The sequence below is a fragment of the Haplochromis burtoni genome, unplaced genomic scaffold (genome assembly GCF_018398535.1).
Source record: "Haplochromis burtoni strain Fernald_Lab_line unplaced genomic scaffold, NCSU_Asbu1 Contig_134, whole genome shotgun sequence".
NCBI lineage: Eukaryota > Metazoa > Chordata > Actinopteri > Cichliformes > Cichlidae > Haplochromis > Haplochromis burtoni.
This window is the reverse complement of record NW_024582495.1, coordinates 367,795-392,304: the sequence shown is the minus strand read 5'-3', so window position 1 is coordinate 392,304 and position 24,510 is coordinate 367,795. Positions and strand designations below refer to the sequence as shown.

The 24,510-nt window shown below is 41.0% G+C and overlaps 2 protein-coding genes across 3 annotated transcripts; one reads left to right on the top strand and one right to left on the bottom strand.

Annotated features, from left to right (window-relative positions):
- LOC102300323 (proteasomal ubiquitin receptor ADRM1) lies at positions 1-11,628 on the top strand. Its single transcript, XM_005930635.3, has 10 exons — positions 1-217; positions 1,830-2,087; positions 2,169-2,285; positions 3,228-3,351; positions 3,453-3,539; positions 3,637-3,739; positions 5,277-5,518; positions 6,804-6,961; positions 7,314-7,416; positions 11,282-11,628. Exons 1-10 carry the CDS (start codon positions 14-16, stop codon positions 11,383-11,385), a joined length of 1,500 nt encoding a protein of 499 aa, XP_005930697.3. The 5' UTR covers positions 1-13; the 3' UTR covers positions 11,386-11,628.
- Positions 11,629-13,204: 1,576 nt separating this feature from the next.
- Positions 13,205-24,357, bottom strand: LOC102300621 (CDK5 and ABL1 enzyme substrate 2). Of its 2 annotated transcripts, XM_005930636.3 has the most exons (9): positions 23,128-24,357; positions 22,321-22,413; positions 20,094-20,171; positions 19,842-19,941; positions 18,830-19,013; positions 18,617-18,714; positions 15,546-15,652; positions 15,199-15,403; positions 13,205-13,691 (listed from the first exon to the last, which is right to left on the bottom strand). In XM_005930636.3, the coding sequence occupies exons 1-9, from the start codon at positions 23,661-23,663 to the stop codon at positions 13,551-13,553; spliced, it is 1,542 nt and encodes a 513-aa protein (XP_005930698.1). In that variant the 5' UTR covers positions 23,664-24,357; the 3' UTR covers positions 13,205-13,550. The 2 variants fall into 2 exon arrangements, with proteins under 2 accessions (XP_005930698.1, XP_042080235.1); XM_042224301.1 differs by lacking the exon at positions 20,094-20,171.
- Positions 24,358-24,510: the final 153 nt, after the last annotated feature.

Sequence of the window (24,510 nt, the reverse complement as noted above, 5' to 3'; positions counted from 1 at the left end):
GCTCAGTAAACGTATGAAAATCTCCAAACCTGCAGGTTTGATACGTAAAACGAGTGGCTCGTGTTATCTCTACCAAACATGCGCAGCGGATTTAAAGTCCACCTTATTGACACATGATTCCACCAATCACAGCGAAGCACCGGCACCGCTCAGCCAATCAACGTTGCCGACGCCGAGCCCGACCTTTCTGCGGCCGAACGATATTTCAGAGAGAAGCGTGAGTAAAAACATCTTATTTCTTTACATGTAAATGTTTGAATTTGGTAACGTGGACTACGGGAACAGGTTTATTTTCACTGTGTGTGAATTTAGAGCCACAGCCCGGGCTCGACCTCACGTAGCTTAGGACGGGCTGTGGGATGCAGAGTCATCTGTGAGGGGCTGGAGGCTGCTCCTGTCCCTGTTGTTATTATGGAAGCAGTGGTTTAACTCCAGTTACATTATCAAATATGCATCTAAACCACAGTCTTAGTTAGATTTACAGTGATCACGATGATGTAGCAGAGCTGTGTTAATCCTTAATGCTTCTAACACAATGACAAGTTTACATTAAATTGGCTGTTAGGCTTCAAAAATCCAAATGCAGTCCAGAATGAAGGTCTGCGATGATTTTAAATGCTGGGTAATACTAGTCTTCATCGTGGTTACACAGCGTTTCATCCAATGCATGAGCAGGGTGTGTGTTATAAAGCTGCAATGATTATACTTCAGAACAAATCCCACAAATGGATTTAGCTTTCAGGTATTGTCTCAGTCAGAACTATCAAACATTTACCTGCTCTAAAATGTGAGAATTTATGCTGATAATATATTGCCGAGAATATTTTATAATTTCAAGGACTCTAGGTAAGGAGAAAAAATATCCTACCTGATGGAAATCATAATAAGGACAGAAAATTGACTGAAAAGGTTGCCAATCAAAAAAATGAGAGAGGTGTGTTTGTAGGAATAAAGGTGAGACTTTCAGACTATGTAAGCTGTCAAGCATGGTGGTGGTAGCATCGTGCTCTGCAGCTTTTGTGCAGTCAGTTCGCCACACAAAGTGGATGGAATAATGAAGAAGTAGGACTATCTCCAAACCTCGCTTTGGTGTAGACTGATCTGTAGCGCCTACCAGAGTGGGGAGGTTGGAAGAGGTCATCAGACTCATGACCATCGTGTCATCGCAAACATCACAATCTGCAGACAGCCCTTCTGAGGTGCTGTCATTTGTGAACAGGGAGAAGAGTGCTTAGAGGGTTCAAAGTAAATAGAGCTGCTCCTTGCATATAAAGCCTCTCATAAAAGGAACGAGTGTGAAGTTTGGTGTCATTTTCATTTTATGATGGACAGATCAGAACTAATATTTTTAGTGTGATGCTAGAAAACAGAGATTGAAGCTGCTTTCCCTTCTGCTGTGCTTGAATGTGAAGCTTCACTTAAAGTACAAACAAAGTTTATAGAGAGTTCTTGTTGTAGCGTGGGTAAGAAGATGGAGTTAGATGGTCGGTGACCAGACCTCGTCGATACAGAGAGGCTGGGTGTGCTGTGCAACGTGATGCATCGCCTCAGTGTTCATGATAAACAGAGAAGGTTGAGTTTAGTTTGAATGCAAAGTCACAAAATAGCTAATCAAAAGGATGAAATATAAAAAAACCAAATGAGAAAAAACAAATATATTATGTAATCTGTACTGCTGTGATCATATCTGCTGCAGACAAACAGATGTTACAAAGAAAGGATCATAGAGTCATAAAATCTGAGAAGATTATTATTTGACTCATTATAAGCACAGAGAATAAGATTGTGGACCATAACATAATTATATGTTATTTTATTCTAATATTTAGGTCACTAAAGCAGCTGTAAACCAGTCAGTGCTTATCATCGTCATCATCATGGCCTCTGGAGCGTTGTTCCCCAGCATGGTGTCTGGGTCCCGCGGCTCTTCCAGTAAGTACCTGGTGGAGTTTCGTGCCGGTAAGATGACCATGAAGGGCAGCACGGTGACGCCTGACAAGCGTAAAGGTCAGGTCTACATCCAACAGACGGACGACTCCCTCATCCATTTCTGCTGGAAGGATCGGACCACCGGGAACGTGGACGATGTAGGTAACGCCATCCGGATGAGGTTAACTGGTGTTTGAATTTCTTAATATCACAGCAGTCATTTCCATTTGCCAATTTAGGACCTGATCATCTTTCCTGATGACTGCGAGTTCAAACGGGTGAATCAGTGCACTACCGGACGAGTCTATGTGCTGAAATTCAAAGCTGGCTCCAAAAGACTCTTCTTCTGGATGCAGGTATGCAGCTGCTCCAGACTCGTCTGTTTACTAATCCTTTGTTTCCCAGCATGTTTTCTCTTTTTATTCAAGCTAAATATAATTATTTCTTACCGAAAGGTTACTGACTTTTCTCCTGAATCTTTCACTAAATTGAAGAAGATTCAGGAGAATCATCTCATGACATCCCGGTTCACTTCAAACCAAGCAGACAAAAACTGGTTCATCTGTTGTGCTGTCCATATAACTGGCCCCTGGGTCATTACATGGAAAATCAGTTCAATTGTCAATTTTTAAAATTCTGTTTTATTTATTTAGGGCCAAATCACAACAACAACCAACAATCAGCAACAGTTGCCTCAACACCCTTTATATTGTCTAGATCCTACAATAATACAGAGAAAACCCCAACAATCAGCCTTCTGCCATGAGCGTTTGAGGGTGAGGGGAGGAAGGCAGGACAAAGACAGGCTGTGGAAGAGAGGCAGAGATTAATGATAACTAACGATTAAATGCAGAGAGGTGTAAAACGCACAGTGAGTGAAAAAGAAAGATTTGAAAATCAGATTTGACTGATTTTTACACATAAGAATCCACCTCGTTTCTGTCACCTTCCTTTCACGTAAGCCGATAACAAATCTTCCTGCTTCTGGTTCAGATCCAGCACTCTTTGGTAGTAGGCCAAGTTTCCCTTGGAAGGGATTTTCAGTTTCCAGCGTGAGCAATATTCCCATTCAAGCTGAAGTCATAGGACAGGTAGCTTTCTGTTGACTGCTTAAACAGACCCGGATGCCTTTGGCAGACGTTTAGAGGAAATGAGAGGATACAAAGGATAAAAACGAAGCAAAAAAACAACATTCATGATCTTTTGTTTTTGTGTATTGCAATAATAAGGCTTGTTCTGCTTTACACCTCAAAATGTTAATGTTCAGTAACCCTGGCATTTTGTTTTTCTGATCTCAGGAGCCAAAGACTGATAAGGATGACGAGTACTGCCGCAAAGTGAACGAGTATCTTAACAACCCGCCCATGCCCGGTGCTCTTGGCAGCGGCGGCAGCGGAGGACACGATCTGTCTGCGCTCGGAGGTAACAAACATGCTGTGTCGTAGTTTAAACCTGTCGTGGGTAAGAAGCTGAACTGTCTCACCTTCATGGGTGTCACCTGTCTTCTCTGCTTGCATGTAAAGGTGAGGGTGGCCTGCAGAGCCTTCTGGGTAACATGAGCCACAACCAGCTGATGCAGCTTATTGGACCAACTGGACTGGGAGGGATTGGTGAGTACCTTCATGACTGAGTCCACAAGCTAACAGCGTGAAAACATCTCATTAAAAATTTCGGTGAGTAGCTGAGCTCTGTTTGTGTGATTGACAGGTGGTCTCGGGACACTGGCTGGTCCAGGCTTGGCCAACCTTCTTGGAAGTAGCAGCAGCAGCAGCAGCAGCAGCGTTCCTGCAGCCAGCAACTCCTCCACAAGGTGTCTTATTTACATTTCTGTTAAATATATTGAAGGATTCCAGAATATTTTTGAGGTGGAAAACAAGATAAAATGAGAAGTTCCAATAAAAGGGAAGCTATGAAAGAGAAGGTTTTAGCATCAGTACAGCAGAGCTCAAATGTTAACTATAACCTTAAAAATAACAGTTTAGCCATGAACTGTATATAAAAGATGGACATAGATATGGAGCTATCACCCAATGATTAGCAAGTTCCCCTTTTGAATCCTTAAGATGAGCAATTTTGACTTTTTTGACACTGAGATTAAAATCACTAAGGTCAGAGGTAAAGTGAGGAGTCATTTTTTTTTTATATACTTCAACGCTAAGTCGCCACCTGCTGGTCATGAAAAAGAATGCATTTTTACTTTTGCTTTGCAACCTGAAAGCTAAATCCTTCTTTGAGTTTAGTAGAATACTGAGTCAGTTTGTAATGAGTCATGAGTTTTCTTCCAGAGAAGCTCTGAGCTCCAACTGATATGATTATTTCCAAAATCCCAAAAAGTTGATTCTGTTCATCTGGATGTAGCTTTTTCAATGGGAGAAATGTTTCATCACTCATCCAGTTGACTTCTTCAGTCTCTGCTGACTGCAGGTTTTCCCAGCCTTATAAAACAGTACCTTTGCATAATGACTGAAACTAGCACCACTGGAGAACAACAGGCTGTGAGGTCAGTTCCTTGATCATTAATATGCAAATTGTCATGACCATTGATCAACAACCACTGATAAGTAAGAAAATAAGTAAGTAAAATGTATTTATATAGCACTTTTCAAAAATAAAAATCACAAAGTGCTTTACAATAAAAGACCATTGATCAAAATCAAATCCAAGGACGTACCACAATTCACGGATCACATTAGCTCAGTGGACCAACACATCAAGTTCACCAGGGAGGATATAAAAAATGGCAGGTTAGCCTTCTTATACTGAGATTTCCATCAGTAATCGGGGACATTTAAAAGTTGATGTGTACCGTAAACCAACACAGATGGATCAGTATTTAAGGTTTGACTCTCATCAGCCACTGGAGCACAAGCTGGGTGTCATCAGGATGCTTCAACATAGAGCGAACACCATCCCCGCAGACAGAGCGGCCAGGGAAGCAGAAGAACGTCACATCAAGAAGGCCCTGAGTACATGTGGTTATCCCAGCTGGACGTTTGTCAAAGCTGAGAAGGCGCATAAAGAAAGCTCCAGCCGATCCAGGAAATAAGGACTGCTACCGAAGCGAAAACCCTTAGTGATCTTTTATGTGTCAGGAGTATCGGAACATTTGAGACGCATTTTCTCTAAACATAGCATCTCTGTGGCTTTCAAACCCCAAAACACGCTGCGCCAAAAATTGGTCCACCCCAAAGATCGGGTCCCCCGACACAAACAGAGTAATGTAGTGTACGCTGTTAAGGGCCAGGAGGATTGCCATGATTTATAAATCAGGGAAACCAAACAACCTCTGGTGAAGGGTTAGGGGTTGTGATTTTACATAATGTTTTGCTAAACATTTCCATCCACAGTCCGTCCACAGCCGTCACCCCAACCTCTACCTCCGCTGCTAGTCGGCTCGGCTCCTCCCAGGTTCCCACCACTCCCATCACTCCCTCTGCCACCTCAGCGGCCTCCCCAACAGCCACCACTCCCTCCACCCCTGCTGTGTCCTCCGTGGCGGCAGCAGCAGCCAACCCCACGCAGCCCATCCAGCTGAGAGACCTGCAGAGCATCCTGGCCACCATGAACGTACCTGCCAGCAGCCAGGGAGGTGAGGATTTGATGGAAGCTTCAGGAAAATTGAACTTTGTTCTCCTAAAAACTGAGATTTGTTATTTATTTTTTTTTAAAAAATCTGAAAGTAAATGAATAATTAGACCTAATTAGTGAAATCTTCACTAATTAAGTGGCAAATAATTAAGACTGTGATCACAACAGTGTCGCTAATTCTGCGTAATTTTGCATTATAATTCAGTTTGCTGCAGGAGGACGAATCCCCTGAAAATTCTGCAGGCTGTCGCTGTTTTGATTAAATTTCATTGTGCTGCGCTACATTAGGCACAGCTTCCTGCTGATGTGCTGACAGATTAATATACAAAAAGTAAGATGGCAGAGGAAGAAAAGGGCCAAAGACAGTGTGTGATATTGAATTAAGTTTAATTAGAAAAATTGCACAATATGCCCTCATTAGACATTTTATTAGATACAAATTGCTAGCACCAGGTTGGGGCTGGAAACATTCCTTAGAGGTCTGGTCCATATTGACCTGATAGCATCACCTATTGGGCCTTTAGAAGCTGGGTGCACTGTGGTTCTGGTCAGTGCAATGCTTAGATAGGCTGTAAATGGTTATTAGTTGGTGAATGAACCAACAGAGGTTCTCTCAGATGAAGACTTCCTAACTTACTGTTTGATTCACTCCCAGCACATTGCTTCATATTTGTTTTTAACAAAAAGCTCAGAAAAACAGCAACAATCAGCATCCAGGCCTTAAACCTGTATTCTTGTGGACTTCATAAGGACAGTAAAGCAGAATATACTTTAGGGATCAGTCAGATCCACCCTCAGAGATAACGTCAAAACCTGACTCGACATACAGGTGATCTCACAGCCACCACTAAACATCTCAGACGAAGGTTTTATCTGACTTTGTAACTGAGGAACACAAAGAAGTAAAAGTAGTCACGACCTGAAGCACAGCCTGCTTTATCTTCCCTTTTAACTTTAATTTCAATCATAATTTTACTAAATTAACAATAGTGACTGAGATCATAAAGCCCTTTGAGAGCTCCATTGTTTGACCGTTTAAGCTCCATTAATAAAGATTTTCTATGGCGCTATGGCACAGATGACTGAATTATTACCCTTAAGTCAGAAAGAAACCTCATGATCTAAAGCAGCAATAATCTCACTGAGGCTCAGAATTACAGATTACAGATTCACTTGCATCTAACTGTGCTTGAAAAAAGTGATTTTTGTGTCTCGTATGTTTGAAATATGAATGATAATGTTGTCGTTTGCATTAACCAGTCAGTGTGGGTCTTTGTTGCCCGCAGTGGACCTCGCGAGCGTCCTGACGCCTGAGATCATGGCTCCCATCTTGGCCAATCCTGAGGTTCAGCAGAGGTTGATGCCCTATCTGCCCTCCGGAGAGTCCCTGCCTCAGAGCTCAGAGGAGCTGCAAAACACGCTGAGCTCACCTCAGTTTCAGCAGGTGGATGTCCTGTATAGTTTTTTTTTTTTTAAACAGAGAGGAACTGACTGTTCCCTTCAAAGTGATACAGTTTCCTCATTTGTCATTTAAAACTGCTGTAGCTTTGTTCTTCTTTTATTATAGTGTTTGGTTTATGCTGTGTCATATTATATCCACATTTGTTGCACCTGTAGCAGTTTCAGGCTGATAAATGCACACATTTTCCTACTAAACCTAAATATTTTATTATCCTTGATTTCAGAAATTTCATCTGAACTGAGATACGGTGTGTTTGAGAGGATCCGGGTTGTTGGCATTTAGCATCTTGTAGTGGCATTTGTCCTTATTGTTGGTATTTATGGTCTCTCTGCAGGCTATGAGCATGTTCAGCAGCGCTCTGGCGTCCGGGCAGCTGGGGCCTCTAATGAACCAGTTTGGCTTGCCTGCAGAGGCCGTCGACGCTGCTAACAAAGGAGGTCAGTGTTGGCTCATGTCGCGCAGAGACGCTGTACCTGATTGTTTCAGCTCTGCAAAACTTAAAGGTCAACAGCAACATTACGTTTTGTCAGCCGTGAAATGTAAGAAACATTTAATAATGTGCAGCAAGTGAGACGATTTTTAAAGCGCACTAACACTGAAAAGTTTGCAGAACGGCATGCAGCTGTCCTAGCGGACGCTCCAAACCTGTTTCAGTCCACACAGACTCGCACGTTGCGATGTTAAAACGTGACAGCATAAAAATCATGCTTACTGCTGTTTGTGGCCTCGATTGTTTTCACATCGACAAATACTGACATCTACAGTGGTGTGACTTGTAAATAAAAAAAACTAAGCACAAGCTTATTGGACGGGCTCTGTCGCACAGCAGATACAGTGGTATGCAAAAGTTTGGGCACCCCTGATAATTTTCATGATTTTCCTTCATAAATCGTTGGTTGTTTGGATCAGCAATTTCATTTAAATATATCATATAGCAGATGAACACAATGGTATTTGAGAAGTGAAATGAAGTTTATAGGATTTACAGAAAGTGTGCAATAGTAACTTAAACTAAATTAGGCAGGTACATAAATTTGGGCACCCCAACAGAAAAATTACATCAACATTTAGTTGACATTTAGCCTCCAAACACTTCTGATCGCTTCCAATGAGAGTCTGGATTCTGGGTGAAGGGATTTTGGACCTTTCGTCTTTACAAAACATCTCCAGTTCAGTCAGGTTTGATGGTTTCTGAGCATGGACAGCCTGCTTTAAGTCGCATCATAGATTTTCAATAATATTCCGGTCTGAGGACTGAGATGGCCATTCCAGAACGTTGTACTTGTTCCTCTGCATGAATGCCTTAGTGGATTTTGAGCAGTGTTTAGGGTCATGTTGAAATATCCAGCCCTTCAACTTCAACTTTGTCACTGATTCTTGAACATTGTTCTCAAGAATCTGCTGATATTGATTGGAATCCATGCAACCCTCAACTTTACCAAGTTTACCAGTCCCTGCACTGGCCACACAGCCCCACAGCATGATGGAACCGCCACCAAATTTTACTGTGGGTAGCAAGTCTTTCTCTTGGAATGCTGTGGTCTTTTTCCACCATGCATACCGCCTCTTGTTATGCCCAAATAACTCAGTTTTAGTTTCATCAGTCCACAGCACCTTATTCCAAAATGAAGCTGGCTTGTCCAAATGTGCTTAATCATACCTCAAGCGACTCTGTTTGTGGCATGTGCACAGAAAAGGCTTCCTCTGCATCACTCTCCCGTACAGCATCTCCTTGTGCAAACTGCGCTGAATAGTTGAACGATGCATAGTGACACCATCTGCAGCAAGATAATGTTGCAGGTCTTTGGAGCTGGTGTGTGGGTTTACTATGACTGTTCTCGCCATCCTTCATCTCTGCTTATGTAAGATTTTCCTTGACCTGTCACTTCTGGCCTTAACTAGAACTGTCCCTGTGGTCTTCCATTTCCTCACTGTGTTCCTCACAATGGAAACTGACAGCTGAAATCTCTGAGATAGCTTTTTGGATCCTTCCCTTAAACCATGATGTTGAACAATCTTAGTTTTCAGGTCATTTGAGAGTTGTTTTGAGGCTCCCATGTAGCCACTCTCGAGAGAAGATGCAAAGAGGAAGAAAAACTTGCAATTGGCCGCCCTAAATACCATTTGTCATGACTGGATTTACCTGTGTATGTAGGTTAAGGGTCAATGAGCTTACCAAATAAATTCTATGTTTCAATAATTAGTGCTAAAGGTATTCAAATGAATAAAACAACAAGGGTGCCCAAATTTATGCACCTGCCTAATTTAGTTGAAGTAACTATTGCACACTTTCTGTAAATCCTATAAACTTCATTTCACTTCTCAAATATCATTGTGTTCATCTGCTATATGATATATTTAAATGAAATTGCTAATCCAAACAACCAATGATTTATGAAGGAAAATCATGAAAATTATCAGGGGTGCCCAAACTTTTGCATACCACTGTATCTGCTGTGCGACAGAGCCCGTCCAATAAGCTTGTGCTTAGTTTTTTTTTTATTTACAAGTCAGGTCAAAGTCTATTTCTACAGCACATCTAAAACAAGCTCAGCTCACCAACGTGCTACACAGATGTTAAAGTATGACGTGAGGGTTAAAAAAGCCATTAGAAGTTATTCTAATGGATGCAAATCTACATGTTTTATTGATATACTGAGATGTTCAAACTTGACATTAAGGGTACTGGGGAGCTTATCAGATGCTGTCTTTGTGGGAGGAAGACTGTGTTTTAAAGTGAATTAGTGACTGAGCAGGTTCTGTTGCATCGCTGTGGAGCTTGGCTCTGTGAATGTCTGAGAGCAGTAGGTTTGTAATGTAGCATCAGGGCTCTGGGAGGATTTTAGGGCTGCTCAAGAGGGTGGCGCCAAACCAGTGAGACTCTTAAAACAAGTAATAAAAATTTAAACCAGCCTTGAGGCTTAGGAGACCACCTTCTCTACAAAATATGGTCACCTCTGACTGTGAGGAATCAACGTTGAGTGGAGGGCGGCCAGGATACTAACACTTATGCTTCAAAAGTGAAGTCCAGAAGTTTTCTTTATGGGTTTTAGTATATCGTTAAAAACATTTTTTTCAGTTTCTTCTTCTTAGGCTGAGTTTAGTTTTCCATGCAGGTGGGCACACATGCAGAAGTATATATATATAATTTTTTAAATCTGCCTGAATGACAGACGCATAGTTGGTCCATTTATGTGTCGCAACAAATCAGAGGGCACGCTGACGTCCGCGCGGGGCCTCCTGCTCGCCCTGTAATGATGAAATGTGCGTCACTCAGCCTCAATAGAAACTGCCACATTCCTGCAAGGCCTAAATTGTAATACTGGAATGAAAGATGAAAGCCTTTCTGTGCAGGAGCGTGCCAGAAAAAATCTCTCTCATGCGTATGATTTAATGAAGCTGCCCGCTGAGCAGCATGTACTTCGCTGTGCACCTCCAGCTTCTGTTCGTACACAGTGTCGTATGAAATCTGACGTTTCCTTTGTGTTGAGTCCCCACATGGAACAGTTGCAAATTGTTGGAACAAGAATGCTTCAATTCTGTTTTATTTAAGATTAGTGATGTCGATGACAGTCTGATTTAATCCTGCTTTAATCAGTTCAGCAGCTGTGCTAATGTGATTGATCATTTGAAAAACTTTAACAATCAGCCTTTGATCAACAAAGAAACACAAAGGAGCTGAAACTGGGCCTTAGTACACCAAGGCAAATATTACATTAGCAATAATCCATGAATAGCTGTAGGTTTTATCTGTTTTAGATCAACTTCATGTGATTTTATTTTTAATAAAAAGTTTCGTTTTAAGTTTAGACCGAACTTTGACAGCTTAATTTTTGCAAATTATGCTACTTTATATATTCTTAACAACATTTCACCTGGGTTGATGTTAGTTGACAGACTTTGGAGTTTGTGACTTTTTTTACACTTAAATATTTGATTGAATTAAATCAGTTTAATTATATTTTAATAACACTGTACTTGTTTTAAATCCTTCTTAACGCCACAATATTAAAATGCTTCGACACTAACGTTGCAGTAAGAACCAGCGATAGATTACAATTTTGTAGTAAACAAATAAAATTATGTTTGCATCTGTGTGAAGTTTTGAAACGAAACGTGTTAAATGCTAACAGAAATTATTTTCTGTCCAGGTAAAATTTGAAATGTAGTAATTGTTTTAACTTTAGTGGAGAAAAGCTCTTTAAACTGTGGATGAGAAATTGCTTCCAGGTTAACCTGCTCAGCTAACTACATGATAACTTCAGGCTCCAGCTTTGAATTCTGCTCCTTTATTCTTTCCAGATGTGGAGGCTTTTGCTAAAGCCATGGAGACGGAGACAAAGTCTGATCAAGACGGCGACTCCAAAGACAAGAAAGACGACGATGAAGACATGAGTCTGGACTGAGCGCTCTTTTAAGAAATATTATTATTTAATGTATTTATTTTGCTGCTTAGCTGCAGTTTTATTCCCGCCACACCTCAAGGGTAAAGATTGTGGTTGATGTAGTAGAAAGTGTGACTCCCAGCTGATAGTGCTGTGTTGAATTAATATCTACTGATGTAACTGGGTGAACATGTACTCCACCTGCATGTCAGCTACTAGCCTATCCTGTCCAAACATGAGGGAACAGTAAAAATAATAGAAACACTTGTTCGTGTCTGACCGTTTTTGTTTTAGTAGCCAAGAAGACAAGTCAAACTTAATTTTTCAGTGTCTTAAAATATATTTTAAAAACATTCATTTTACGGAACAGTGTAAACACACAATGATCATCCAACAATTCGACAACAACCGTACATTTTCTGCACATCGGTTATTTTGAACACTTTTTTTTTTTAATTTAATCACATCAGGCAAACACAGTAAACTGAATCACCATTAAGTAAGAAGACAGATTATCTTTCCCAGACAAGACCAACATTTAAAGATCAACCACAGAAAGACAAAGAAATGTCACTTCGATCATTAACAATTTCACTGCCGCTGTGATTTCAGGCACTTTTTGTCTGTACTTGACGTGTTTCTACCGTCCGGTTCATCTATTCATGGAGTCACAATGAAAACACCACAATCTTCCAGTGATGATCGCTACGGCGTCTTTGGGTTTGACTTTAAAAAAGATTAACGGCTCAGTCGCACTAGTTGACAACCTCCGATGTTCAGCTTTTGGAGAAAGGTTCGGCGTGCTACACCCTCAACATCTGGGCCAACGCTTTCAACTGCAGGTCACCTTTTCTAAAGGAGCAAGTCTCTAAATTTAGACTCGCTCGAGGTTTGCAAATAATTCCCGTCTCACTGGTAAACACACAGACTGATTGCAACATGTTGGCAGAGTCATTTTGCACCAGTGAGTGGAACAGGACACGCAACTACATCACATCCTTTAAATCTACGCGATCCTGGCTGGACTCTGAATAAAAACAGTTCATGTGAATTTTTGTGTAGATCCAACAGATGGCATCAAATTTGTGATTTTTGCCAATTTAATCACAGTTAATTCCCACATTATCACAAACTGATTGCATATAATTAACATCATTCATTTTCTAACAGACTGCTTGCAACTCAAAGTTTCTTTGAAGACTGAAACTGAGTGGCTGCAAGCCTGAAAAAATGTCTTTGACGCAACGTTCTCAAGGTCATTTTACATAGTTTGTTCCAACCCTTTTTGTGTGACTGCACCAAAAAAGAAAAGAAAAAGTAAGAATTCCTGAGAATTAAAAGATAACCAGTGCATTTTACAAAACATATCCCTGGGTAATGACACGAAACAAAAACAAGAGGAAAAAAAAAAAAAAAAAAAGTTTACTATAAATAAGAAACTTCCATCATCCTGTTTCTCTGCATGTGACACCACAGCACAGTGGAAATACTGGATACAAGCACGACCAACACCAAAGTCAGAACACAGAGCTGCCACAGGAGTCTGATGTTTTCTTACTATTCGCGGTAAATACGAGAGTTTGGCTGGATAATTGTGAGACATAGTACAAATATCGAATGGACGTAAACAAATTAAAGGCCACTTCTCCCCGAAAAGATGTTTCCCACTTACGATCTACAGTGTCATGTTTCAGGCTCATTGCTAAAAATGCTTCAGCGTCACAGTGGGTTTACAAGGCATTTAAAAAAGAAATCAGCAATATGTCTTTTACAATAAATACTATACAGGCTGTATAGTAACAAGAAAGGTGCACATGAGTTTTTTTTTCTTTTTTTACACACACACACACACACACACACACACACACACACACACACACAAGCGTGCCTTTACAAAGACGTTAAAACAGGGTGGCATCCTAAAAACCCACAAGAAACCAAAATAAAAGCACCATTAATGTGCTCAGTGAACATCTCTAACATAGAGCTCATGACTGGATCAACATGAGAACGTCACACCTACAAAAAGACATTCAGGGAGAGAAACACATGCCATCAAGTCCGAGTGTAACCTAGTTAATGTACAGCAACAATAAATAGTACCACAAGTATTTATTTCAAACACCACAGCTTATAAACTGGTCGACACGCCACACGTGTGCACGTCCTACTCCGCCACGTCCGGTCTAACCTTGCTGTACCAGCCTTCGGTAGTGCGGCATGACCTTGCTCTCGGGGAGATATAGTCCCATCTCCAAGGCAACCAGTACCGGGAACTCCAGAGGAATCAGTTCGCGTCTGTTTATGCGGAAACGCTCCTCCAGCTTCTGCTCGTCCACGGAGAGAAAAAACAGAGGAAGAAACAGGTGGTGATGATGATGATTTATCCTGTTGCTTTGTCCATGCCAACAGTTGACTTAAATGATCTGTGATATCTTTTTTTTTTTTTGTTTGTTATTAAATAGACCTGCACCATGAAGCAGGACTCCATATTATTAAGCTAACTTCAGGTTCAACCCTGAGTTTTCTTTAGTGTTATGAAGGTGGTCCATTGTCATGGTAACTTATTTTTAAGCATATTTTGTTCAACATAAGAGTTCAGCATGTAAGAAACCACCAATTACTGACCAATCAGATCTCTAACAAACAGTTTGCGGACCTCAGTGCACAGCTTTAGATCTCTTTCTGTTGAGCATCAATCAAAAAACAGATTTATTCCTCGCCTTTCCTCCTGTTGGATGCATATTTTATAAGCATCGACACAGTGATGCGTTCCTAAAACAGTGACACTGAGACAGTTTCAGCACTGTTCTCTCAGATCAAATAGAAAGACAGGATTCAAACTAGCCTCCTTGAAAAATTCATATAAAAGGTCAGTAAGTGCAAGATTTAGTTGCCCTATTTCACAGTATTAAGGCTCACAGAAAGATAAAAAATTTTTAAAATGACCCTCTGCTAACAGGAAAAATTAGGAGCCTATGTTTGAACTGAGGTCTGATCTTCCATGAAAGGCGACACCATTTTCCAAAGAACTTTTTGGCTGGTAGGCGTAGATTTTGTATGTACTGATCTTGGGAATAACAGTAAGACATGAGCCAAACATGTAACACTGAGAACAGGGTTAAACCTAAAGTTGCTTCAACAATTCTGCCTCCACAGTCGAGACTTAGTTTGCTGACTTTACACCGAATAAGATTTTAAAATGTGTTGGGTTTTTTGAGAGCAGTGCATGTTTCTTCATTTTTTTTAGTTTAATGGCACTGCATGCCTGTTATTACACCAAACCAGTGAAAAGGTTCTTGGGTCCAGCTGACTGGACCCGCAGGCCCGTTCACCACCTGTAAAGTAAATGTAGTGAACTGAACCTTCACTAATGATTAGTTTCTTCTTACAGTTAAAAATGACAATAGAAGTCATAACACTGATGTTTTCAGCTGCTATCCACAGCTAGCTTACATTAATAAAAAGTTCAACTGAAAGCTGCCAGTATGCAGACCACGATTATTACAGTTGACTTAAAACTTGCTATTATAAAACATCTTCGTTAACTCAAATGAAAATTAAGAGTTTAGAAAAACTAAGTGAAAGAAAATTTACAGGTTTTAGTCTTTTTTGAGACTGCAGATGTTCTGCAGAGCTGAGTTTATATTATTGTGAAAACTGTTCTGTTTCTCCCAACTGTTGGTCCTGAAGAATGCACTGCATTATATGATTGTGGGTCAGTTAAAGTCTGGTTTTAGCACTACACTGCACACTAGTTGAGCGCGAAGAGAAAGGTAGGTAGTTACATTTAAACACATCCTGTTTTGTTTTCTGAGTGGAAACTTTACTCACATCAATCAGCTGTTTAACTTCTGGCTTTCTCAGATCGCTGCTGATCTTTGCAGCCAGCAGCACGCACGCCGCCGCCACCAGCTTCCTGTTCTGCTTGTTGAGGCGTCCCTGCAGCACCAGCTTCTCAAAGTAAACAAAAGCCATTGCTATGGTCACCGGCTGGAGGCCGCACTCCTCGCTCACGGCCCTCATCTCTCTCTTCAGGCTAGAGGAGGTGAGAAGTCACAGTCATCAGTTTTCTAAGAAGGGCGTATTGTGTGTACACTCTGAACCAGATTACAGACCGAGGCCGAATCTTTAAAAGGCTCAAACTCTGAAAATCAGAGAGGAATGTGAGAAATCTGCACCTTCTTATCTTGCTCAGTGTCAGTTTAATGTGGGGAAACTTCTCCTTGAAAGTCTCATTCATGTCCTTCTTCAGGTCAGATGGTTTCACGTATTCAATGACCGTCGTCTGCAGAGATGGAAAAACAAAACCGCCGTGTCAATATGGAACTGCCAGGAATAACAGCCGCAGTAAAGCGTTTCAGCTTTGCTTGTGTTGATAAGGACTGCTTCACCAGCACACTCATGCTGGAGGTCAGAGACGAGTGACGCAGTCAGCTGAGGAACAATAAAATCATGTGAACTGGAGATAAAGGGTTTATTTACTCTTCAACATGACTGCAGAACTGCTTTACAACAATTTACAAGGCAAATGAAACTGGCCTGTCCTGATTTCTGAAACAAAGGAGGACACATGGGGCGAGACAAAGAACCAGGGAAACTCAGAGAAACTCGGTCACAGAGAAAAGTTCACACCTGCTGTAGAAAACATGGTTACTGTAAGCCTGAGGACACATAACAGAGCAGAGAGTGAGAGGACGGGAGCTTTTCCATCACAGTCGTCTACACTTTGAGCTTCTGTACGACTCAACAAGCTCATTTTAAGACTATCAAAGAAGCCCTGTTGTGCTTTTTTTGACTGTCATACATTTACCGTCATATTAAACTTCCAGCAGCCAAGCTTTAGAGACTAAAATGAAAGTGTGGGGATATTTATGACCTGTGTATCATCATGTCTCCAGTCACATGAAAAAAACCTTTAACATGAATCTGTGCAGTCCTGTCAGTATAACATCTGCCCTTATATATAAAATTAAACGTGGGTCATTCAATTAAAAAAACCCAAAAAAAACAGAATAAGATAAAATCAGCTGACCCTCTCAGAATCCCTCATCTGACTCCAAGTGGGGGTCATTTCATACATTCATTAATACTTTTTCCTGGAAACTACTGAAAATTACAATAAATAAATAATTCAAGGTGCGTGATATTTTAGCCAATGTGATTATAAGTCTGGTGTTAGTTTTGCTAATAGCAACTTAATATCTGTGATGCTGAGAACAGAAACAAGCATTGGTACCCTGGATGTTTGATCTGGTTTCTAATAATTTACCGAAGAACACTTTAAAAAGTGCATTTTGGGTAGACTTTCAGGGTCATCTCACGGTCATATCATGGGATTGATAATTGGCCAATAATAGGTTATGTCACATGAAATGTCTTCTTTTTAAGTGTCAGGTTGATCTCCTAGTCGTGATTCCCTCCGTGTTGGTATAATTAGACAACGTGATTGTTTTTTTCTGCTTTGAAAATTTTCATGTAGATATCTACTGTATTTATGAAGTCATGGGGCTCAAATATACTTAAAAAAGGTAAATAAAAATAATAAAATGCCAAATCTCAACCACTCTGTGTCTAATCTGAGGGCCTGTAACTCTGTAACTATATTATGAAGGTAGCATTTTGCATGCTTCAGTGAATATATTAACTCTATTAAAATAAAAATTTTTTCCAGACATGACGTTTTTTTTTAATATGTAACACTGTGTACAATCACGGCCCACAGCGTCATGGAAAACCAGAGGAACAGCCGTGCCTTGAATCATTTCTCATTGTATATATTTTTCATTACTTTCCAGCAAAGATTAATAACAAATTCATCAACTGAGCCCCACCTGGATCCAAGTTTATTTATGTAGCTATTTGCAGAAGTCATCTCTTGTTAGAAACTAACAGGCGGGTTAGCTTCTATAGCTAGCAGCATGTACAGTGTTTGCTCTGGGTGTGGTGGTGCTGAATGAAACTGCACAAAAACATATTGAGCAGCCTCCTGCAAACACAATCCACTGCTGCAACAATCCCATTTCAAGTTTTTGGATGTGAAATGACTTGTGGCAGACTGGAATCTGATACAAAAACATGAGGGAAACTATTTTGGATTTTTTTTTTTATATCCTCTGATGCTTTTTTAAGTAAGAAATGCTTTGGGAGACTTCTGCAGACATCTGGGAGTTTTGGATTGAGTCGTAAGAACAAACGTGCACACAAACATTTACTTTTCTGTGTTGTCATTCTGTGTTTGCTCCACTGTTACTTTCTATGTCTCCAGTCTTTTGTATTGCATTTGTGGAAAGGTTTATTAGTAACCTGGTTATCCATTCACATGGCAGAGAAAGCGCCTCCTTCGAGGACAAACCTCACTGTAAAATCAGGTTTCTCTCATCCCCAGCAATACAGATACAGAGTTAAACATTTAACAGCCTCAGCTCCAGTCAGCATTTGCTCTCGTTTGTAACTGCTATGAGGTTATCAGCCGAACATTTTTAGATTTTGGACCTTTTAGTTTCTGTCACATGCTGCAGATGATTTAATGGAGCAAGGTGGCGTATGCTCAGAAGGTTTTTTATATGATGTCCAAGGGAGAGAATATCTCTAGTTTGCTAAAACAGGCACTCAGCTCAGGCTGTGAGCACAGAGGCCTTGGAACTCCTCTGGGAACTTACTTTTAAGCATTATCTAAAGTTCCTATAATTTCAGTGGGGATAGGGACATAAAAATGCAATTATAACTATCACAGGTCTAAGCTGATTAAAAAAAAGAAACACTTAAAAAGTTTTTATGAGGGTTTTTTTCCTCCTGGGACTCCTACAGCCAAATTTGCAGAGAATTCTCCAAAGATTTCTAATATTAACACCTCTGGCCCACCCACCAGAGGAAGGACAGCCAATAAGAATGAAGATGGCTTAAAGGGAAGCAGGAGGGGTGGTAAATGCCTTATTTCAGAGTGGATGAACTCTGAAATAAGAACTCTGAATAACTCTGAACTCAACACAAAATGTGAATGAGACATGGATGCTATTTCCTCAGTTAAAATTAGTTGAGTTTTGATGGCAAAAACAACACCACAGACGAACCGATGATGAACGAACACCACCTCTATTATAAACCTGTGTTTCGGTGTTTATAAGTTAGCTTGTAAGATGAACCCCCCCCCCCGAGTTTCTTTTTGTTTTGCTTGGTTTCATCTGCTGCGATCTGATAAATAACTCCCCGACTAGCTGATAATGAAAGTAAGAGCTGCAGCCTCACTCACCACGTATGATGCAAATATGAGAACCCGCTTGTGTCTCCCGCAGGGCCACTGAGGGTCACTGAGCAGGTTTGGGTCATATTCCGCCACCTCCTCCACATCTGAAATTAAAAAAAACACACACACACACACACACACACACACACACACGAGTGAATAATTACGGCTCCGGTCGGTTAGGATCAAGATGCAGGCACACATCTGTAAGCTTCATACATGGGTCCTGTGCCGCGCTGTTGTTCAGACGAGCAGGGGTGAAGCCCTTCTGCCCGTTGCCTCGGAGACGTGACTGAGGGGTCTGGGCTGTGCAGTTATCTGGTGGACCACCGCTGCTGCTGCCACCGCTCTTTTGTCTCACCAAGGCATTGGTTGGATAAAGAAACTGAGCGTAGGACACCGTCTGAGGAATAACGAGACAGTCAAGTATCTACCTTTTCATCAGTATATTTAGTTACAATAAAAACAAACAAACAAACACAAAGAAACCAAACAACAATCTGCTCGTCCAATTCCCCCCCAAAAAGGGCAATCCAGTTTTCACAAACTCTGAATATACTGCACAGATGAGCAAAGTACAGCTCGAAGGATAGAAGCCGCCTGCAAATCATCACAGTTTGGTCCCCGACGTCCACTCCCAGTCCCAAAAATACATAAATAAATGAAATAAATTAAAAATCAATACAAGGCAGCACTATGTTCATGAATCTCGAGGCAACTGACTGTAATGACTCTGACCTGATATTTATTCAGGTTTAACAGCTAGAGCGCTCATTTACTCAAGCATAAAACTGATTTTTATGTTTATCAAATATCCAGAATTAGCAGTAAACATGCACTGTGCTTATATGCATGGTCACCCAATATAAGCTCATTTTGAGTCAGGCAAAATTCTTCAGATTAAAACACAAAGTTGCAGCCCTTTTTTCCATATTGAGGAAAAAAAATTCTTTATGTGCAGGAAACACTTTCACCCAGAAAAAATAACCTGATATGTCTACCAGTTTCATGGAGTTTACATAATTTAGTTAATAAAGTGCTCTGGAAAATAAAAATGTGTCCACCTCTGATCTAGTGATCTACTCAATGTCTGGTATGTTTTTAATATAGTGCACAATCTTCAGTGGCAAGTTACAGTGTGCTAGTCTCAGATGAGTATGAGTCACAGCACAAGCAGAGCTTCAATCGTGTGTATACTGTAGGTATCGCAGTACATCAGGCTGGCACTCACCTTTCCACAGGCACCCATCTCCACACCTTCCAGAGAAGGAAGCAGATCAGCAGCCACCACCGAGGAGAGTCTTTGCCTCTGAGCCTCCAGCTTAGGGTCACTGTTCATGAAAAGACACATTTATGTGACCGTTCCACCCACTCCTGCACACTCGCTGCCCTTTTGAGAATGATATGGATCAAACAGGAGGAGGATGGAAACATAAAAGTGAAGGATGGGTGCTCTCTGCTTGGGATGGTGCTTTCTTTGTACCTGATATTTGAACTCTCTCCATAGGGCAGCACTGAGAAAGCAGCGTAAAGCGACCGCTTGGCACAAATCAGCATGATCCTGCAGGACACAACAAGTACAGGCAGACAAAACAGATGGTGTGTCAGTCTACAAGCAACAGCTACAGTCACCACTACTCTGCAGCTACACGAACACTCATCAGCTGCAGCGACGGCAAAATCAGTCACACAGCCGCTTCTGCGCTTGTCAGTACTAAAGCTACACAGCTCTCGACAACAACCTAAAGCAGGAGGCGGGAACCATTACATTCAAGTCACAGAGGTATTCATAAAATCTGGATCACAATCCGTTTTTTCAGGGCATAAAAACCACAGGTATGCCAATACTGAGAGCGTTATCTTTGCTTTAATAACAGCAACTCTGCAAATATTCAATTAATATTTTAAAGAGGACGTGTTCTGCTCATTTCCAGCTCCATATTTTGTCCTTAGGCTCTACTAGAGCGCTTTGTGTGATTCACAGTTGAAAATAATCCCTATTTATCTTACTGAAACAAGCTGATTTAGCTCCCTGTGAGACAGCATTCTTCTGAATGGTTGCCCCTAGTAAATGAGTGTTTGAAAGGCAAGATCCATGTGAGTAGAGAGATATCTGCTCTCAGTGACATCTCATAGAGCCAGCATTCGGGGAAAAAAAATGACTGAAACATGTATTGGTAGTCTGAAGCCTAAGCCTTTGGCTAATAGACCCACACTTCTATACTTTGCGAGTCCATAACTCTGAATATTGGTGATTTTCGTTCTATTTTACAGCTGGTTATGAGGGAGTCAGGTGGGAGCCACTGATTGATTTTCAGTGGAATGATTTTCAGCTGCCACCTTTCCCGCATGATGATTTGACCTTTGAGAAGTTCACCCTAAAAACAGTTTCTAAAGTTTTCTCCAGTGAAATATGAGAAAACAGATAAAACATCCAACGCACGGCTTGTTTCTGTTATTCTACATTACACAAATCTTTATATTTATACATATACATATAACTAGAGCGGTTCTGCTCTTGACATTATAATATCCCAAGATATCGATGCTCAAACTTTAACAGACCTTAAATGTGTTTTTCAGCCATCTCTGGTACAATATGAGGGTTGCAGAAACATTAAGGCGACCTAAAAAGTGCCATATTGACCAACTTCTATATATTTTGGGGTTTGTAACTCAGATTAGCTGATTCTGTGTTTCTTCTTATATATAGTGCATAAACCTCTGTGCAACTCGAATGTATTGGTAACACACAAGAGGCTGAAACTACAGCTGGATTCATTCAAACCAGGAACAGGCAACCAGCAAACACAGTAAACACTCACGAGGACTCCTCTGTGCTGACAGAAATGCAGACAAACAGACTGATCTACTGAGCAGCACCACAACCAGTACGTACTAAAAACAGCTCCCCACAAAAAGACATCAATAACATACAGTCAGCAGCCACTGCCAACACTCAGCTGTAAACACGCAGCCCGGCTGACCCTCGGAGAGATACCAAATCTCTTGGGGGGGGGGGGACAGTATTACAACACTGACTTCTATTAGTGCTAATTACCTTATGGTATAAACTCTAAATGAGAGCTTCCCTTCAGCTCAGGAAGTAACACTCAATGTGTGTCTGCCTCAAACTGAAACAGAAAGCCAAACCTGTGGGACAGTTTGGGATTGTCATTGGTTTGCACGCACCAGCAGAAAACACTGAACACACATATATATGCATGTGGGGATGGATATGAAGTAGACAGTGGATGTTGGATGGCAAATGGGGAGTAAGATAATCGATTAAAAAAAATAATAATTATTTGACATGTTTGTGCCAAAGTTTACAGACAGAATATTTCTTTTTTCGCTGTTGTGGTCAACCAGCTGCCAGCAGTGTGGCATTTCATTTCCCTGGCCCCCTCTGGGTTACCTTACTGTTGCCGTAATGGGGTGTTAAATTTCCACACTGCACCTCTTTTGGCTTTTGCTAAGCTTCCAGGGGTGATTAAATTCACTTTAGCAATCGCAACTCTGCAGCTGTATCCCTGTTATTCCTCTGCAGCTTGTGCACCAGATAAGCAGCTTATTACAGAGGAGTACAACGCTGCTATATTTAAGGCCTATTTAAAAATTAAACAGACAGATTTTTCTGCATTTTTTTTTACATTCCTCTGCTAAAATCTGGGTGGAAATATGTGTACAAACACTGCTCTGAGACTCACCTGGATCCTCGGGTATCGTACTGCCTCATACTCTTGATGAAGTGGACTTTCTTTGGCACTTTGGGTCCCGGTGAGCCAGAGACATTCCTCAGCCTGATTAAAACACCACTTTAATTAATAATGCTTTCACAACATAACCCAAACAAAGAGTGTGCACGTGTTAGGACTTTCACTGTAATCACAAATCTCTTTGCCTTATAGGTTTGGAGGTAAAGGCGAATTATTTGGAGTATTTTCACCACAGAGTGATAAAAAATGTGCTTTATTTCATGCACTGAGCTATTTCACGTTATTTGTTCTATTGAAATTAAAAAATTACCTTTAGACTTTTATTCATTCTGTTCCTCTTCGTATTACATATAGCTTTTAATACAGACTTCTGTTGCGATTATGATTATATTATATTCACACTTTTATTATTATATTTTGTATACATATACATGAAAAAATGGGTTCCTTTATTTTACTTCAGCTTCTGTTTTGTCATGTCATATGTTTTGTTGATCGTTTTTGTCTGGCGTAGCAAAGGAATTCCCCAACTTCTGACATGAATATAGAACATGTTACATTATCGTTTTAATTCAGGACACAAATGAACACTTTTGACCAGATTACAGAGACATAACCCTGATTTAAGTGCTCGTGTTTAACATTTAGACCTACTGATAGCTAATAATACCGAAAATGCTGGAACCCATTAAAATCAAAGTGACTTCCCCCGAAGATACCAGCTGGTGCCGTCTCTTACGGAAGTCAGCAGCCCCGTCTAAAGGCCCATGTTGACACATAAATCACTAATGTGCTCACCTCTGCCGTGAATCCAGAGAATTACCGGCACCGACGGGACTGAGCGCGGCGGGCGTTGACTTGACACGGGAGCAGTGCGGGTGTCCGGTCGGGACGGGAGAAAGAGGAGTGTCTGGGGTTAGCGTCTCGGCCGCACTGGTATTATCCAAAAATACCTCGTTAGCTCCAACAGCACCTGGCCCGGACATTACCAAAGAAGGTCCACCCGGACCGACCACCCCTGGGAAACTGGAGGATGAGCCACTACCGCTTGCGGCGACGTCTGTCACCTGGGCGACAGGTCCTTGACTATCCGACGGCTGGGGCACAACAGCGGCACCGCAGTCTCTGTCCCTGGGTCGGGGCTCCTCAGCGGCTTTCTGGTCGACATTTCCATCGCTAGGTTGACACTGGGGTCGTCCGTCGAGTGAGATATTACTGAGAAACAGCAGAGCAGCCTGTCTTCGCCGGGAGTCCTTCGCTTTCCTGCGCTGGTCTTGGTGAGTCTTTGCCGATTTACTGCCAGTGGACTGTAGACCGCAGAGAGCGGTCGCCATTCTAGTTTGAAATGTGGCAGTTGAACGAAAAGGCAAAGCGAAACCGGTAAGAGCATATTTGCCCCACCTCTCTGTTTGCTGATTGGCTTTGAGGGTGATTATGCAAATTAAATCGTGTAAATACTGATAGGGGATTGGATATAGTCACCAAAATATTCTAGTTTCTTGTACCTGGTTGGCTGTAATGTTATAGTGGGAAGGGGGCTAGTAACAAAGGAAATATTCAATGGCTTTTATATATGACAACTAATCAATTATATCAGTTATATCAATCAGAATATGCATAAATATTTTTCAGTCCGAGGGCATCAAGGTCTAACAACTAATGAATTGATCTAACAATCTTCTTTTTTTTAAAAAAAAATGTGTTCAATGTAATCAAAGGTGGGTGAGTGTTTTTTCACATCAAAACATGGTAACAAATTTTATTAAGAATATTAAACGAAGGGCCTGAATAGAATTGCCAGATCCACCTAAAGGCTCCAGTTGCATTTAAATAATTTCAATTTGGCTAGGTGTCTGATATGCAACACTGCATAGGTCTCTGATGAAATACACTGCAGTTTAAATGAGTTAAAGAATTTTGCCGTCAGTTACCTCTGTGTGTTTAGCATAGCGCTGCATCTTACTGATTTGGGAGTTTTATTTGATTTTTATGTATGGGGCCTGAACCAGGTGTAGGACTGGACTCTCCCAAACACGTCACTATAAGACTGGACTCTCACACACGTCACCACACGCACCACCACACATTTCCTATAATCCTATAATTCCTATAATTTATAATCCTTATCTTTATAATCTCTTCTGCTATTTGCACATTCTTTACTGTAAATTCCTAAGTTAA

Bases quoted from the DNA above. Each gene is read 5' to 3' on its own strand.
- LOC102300323 (XM_005930635.3), top strand. From the start codon at position 14: ATGAAAATCTCCAAACCTGCAGGTTTGATACGTAAAACGAGTGGCTCG. The intron at 2,286-3,227 runs GTATGCAGCTGC...TTCTGATCTCAG, and splicing joins GACTCTTCTTCTGGATGCAG to GAGCCAAAGACTGATAAGGA. The intron at 5,519-6,803 runs GTGAGGATTTGA...TGTTGCCCGCAG, and splicing joins ACCTGCCAGCAGCCAGGGAG to TGGACCTCGCGAGCGTCCTG.
- LOC102300621 (XM_005930636.3), bottom strand. From the start codon at position 23,663: ATGGCGACCGCTCTCTGCGGTCTACAGTCCACTGGCAGTAAATCGGCA. The intron at 19,014-19,841 runs GTGAGTGCCAGC...GTTATTCCTCAG, and splicing joins AGATGGGTGCCTGTGGAAAG to ACGGTGTCCTACGCTCAGTT. The intron at 15,404-15,545 runs GTGCAGATTTCT...CACCTCCTCTAG, and splicing joins ACACTGAGCAAGATAAGAAG to CCTGAAGAGAGAGATGAGGG.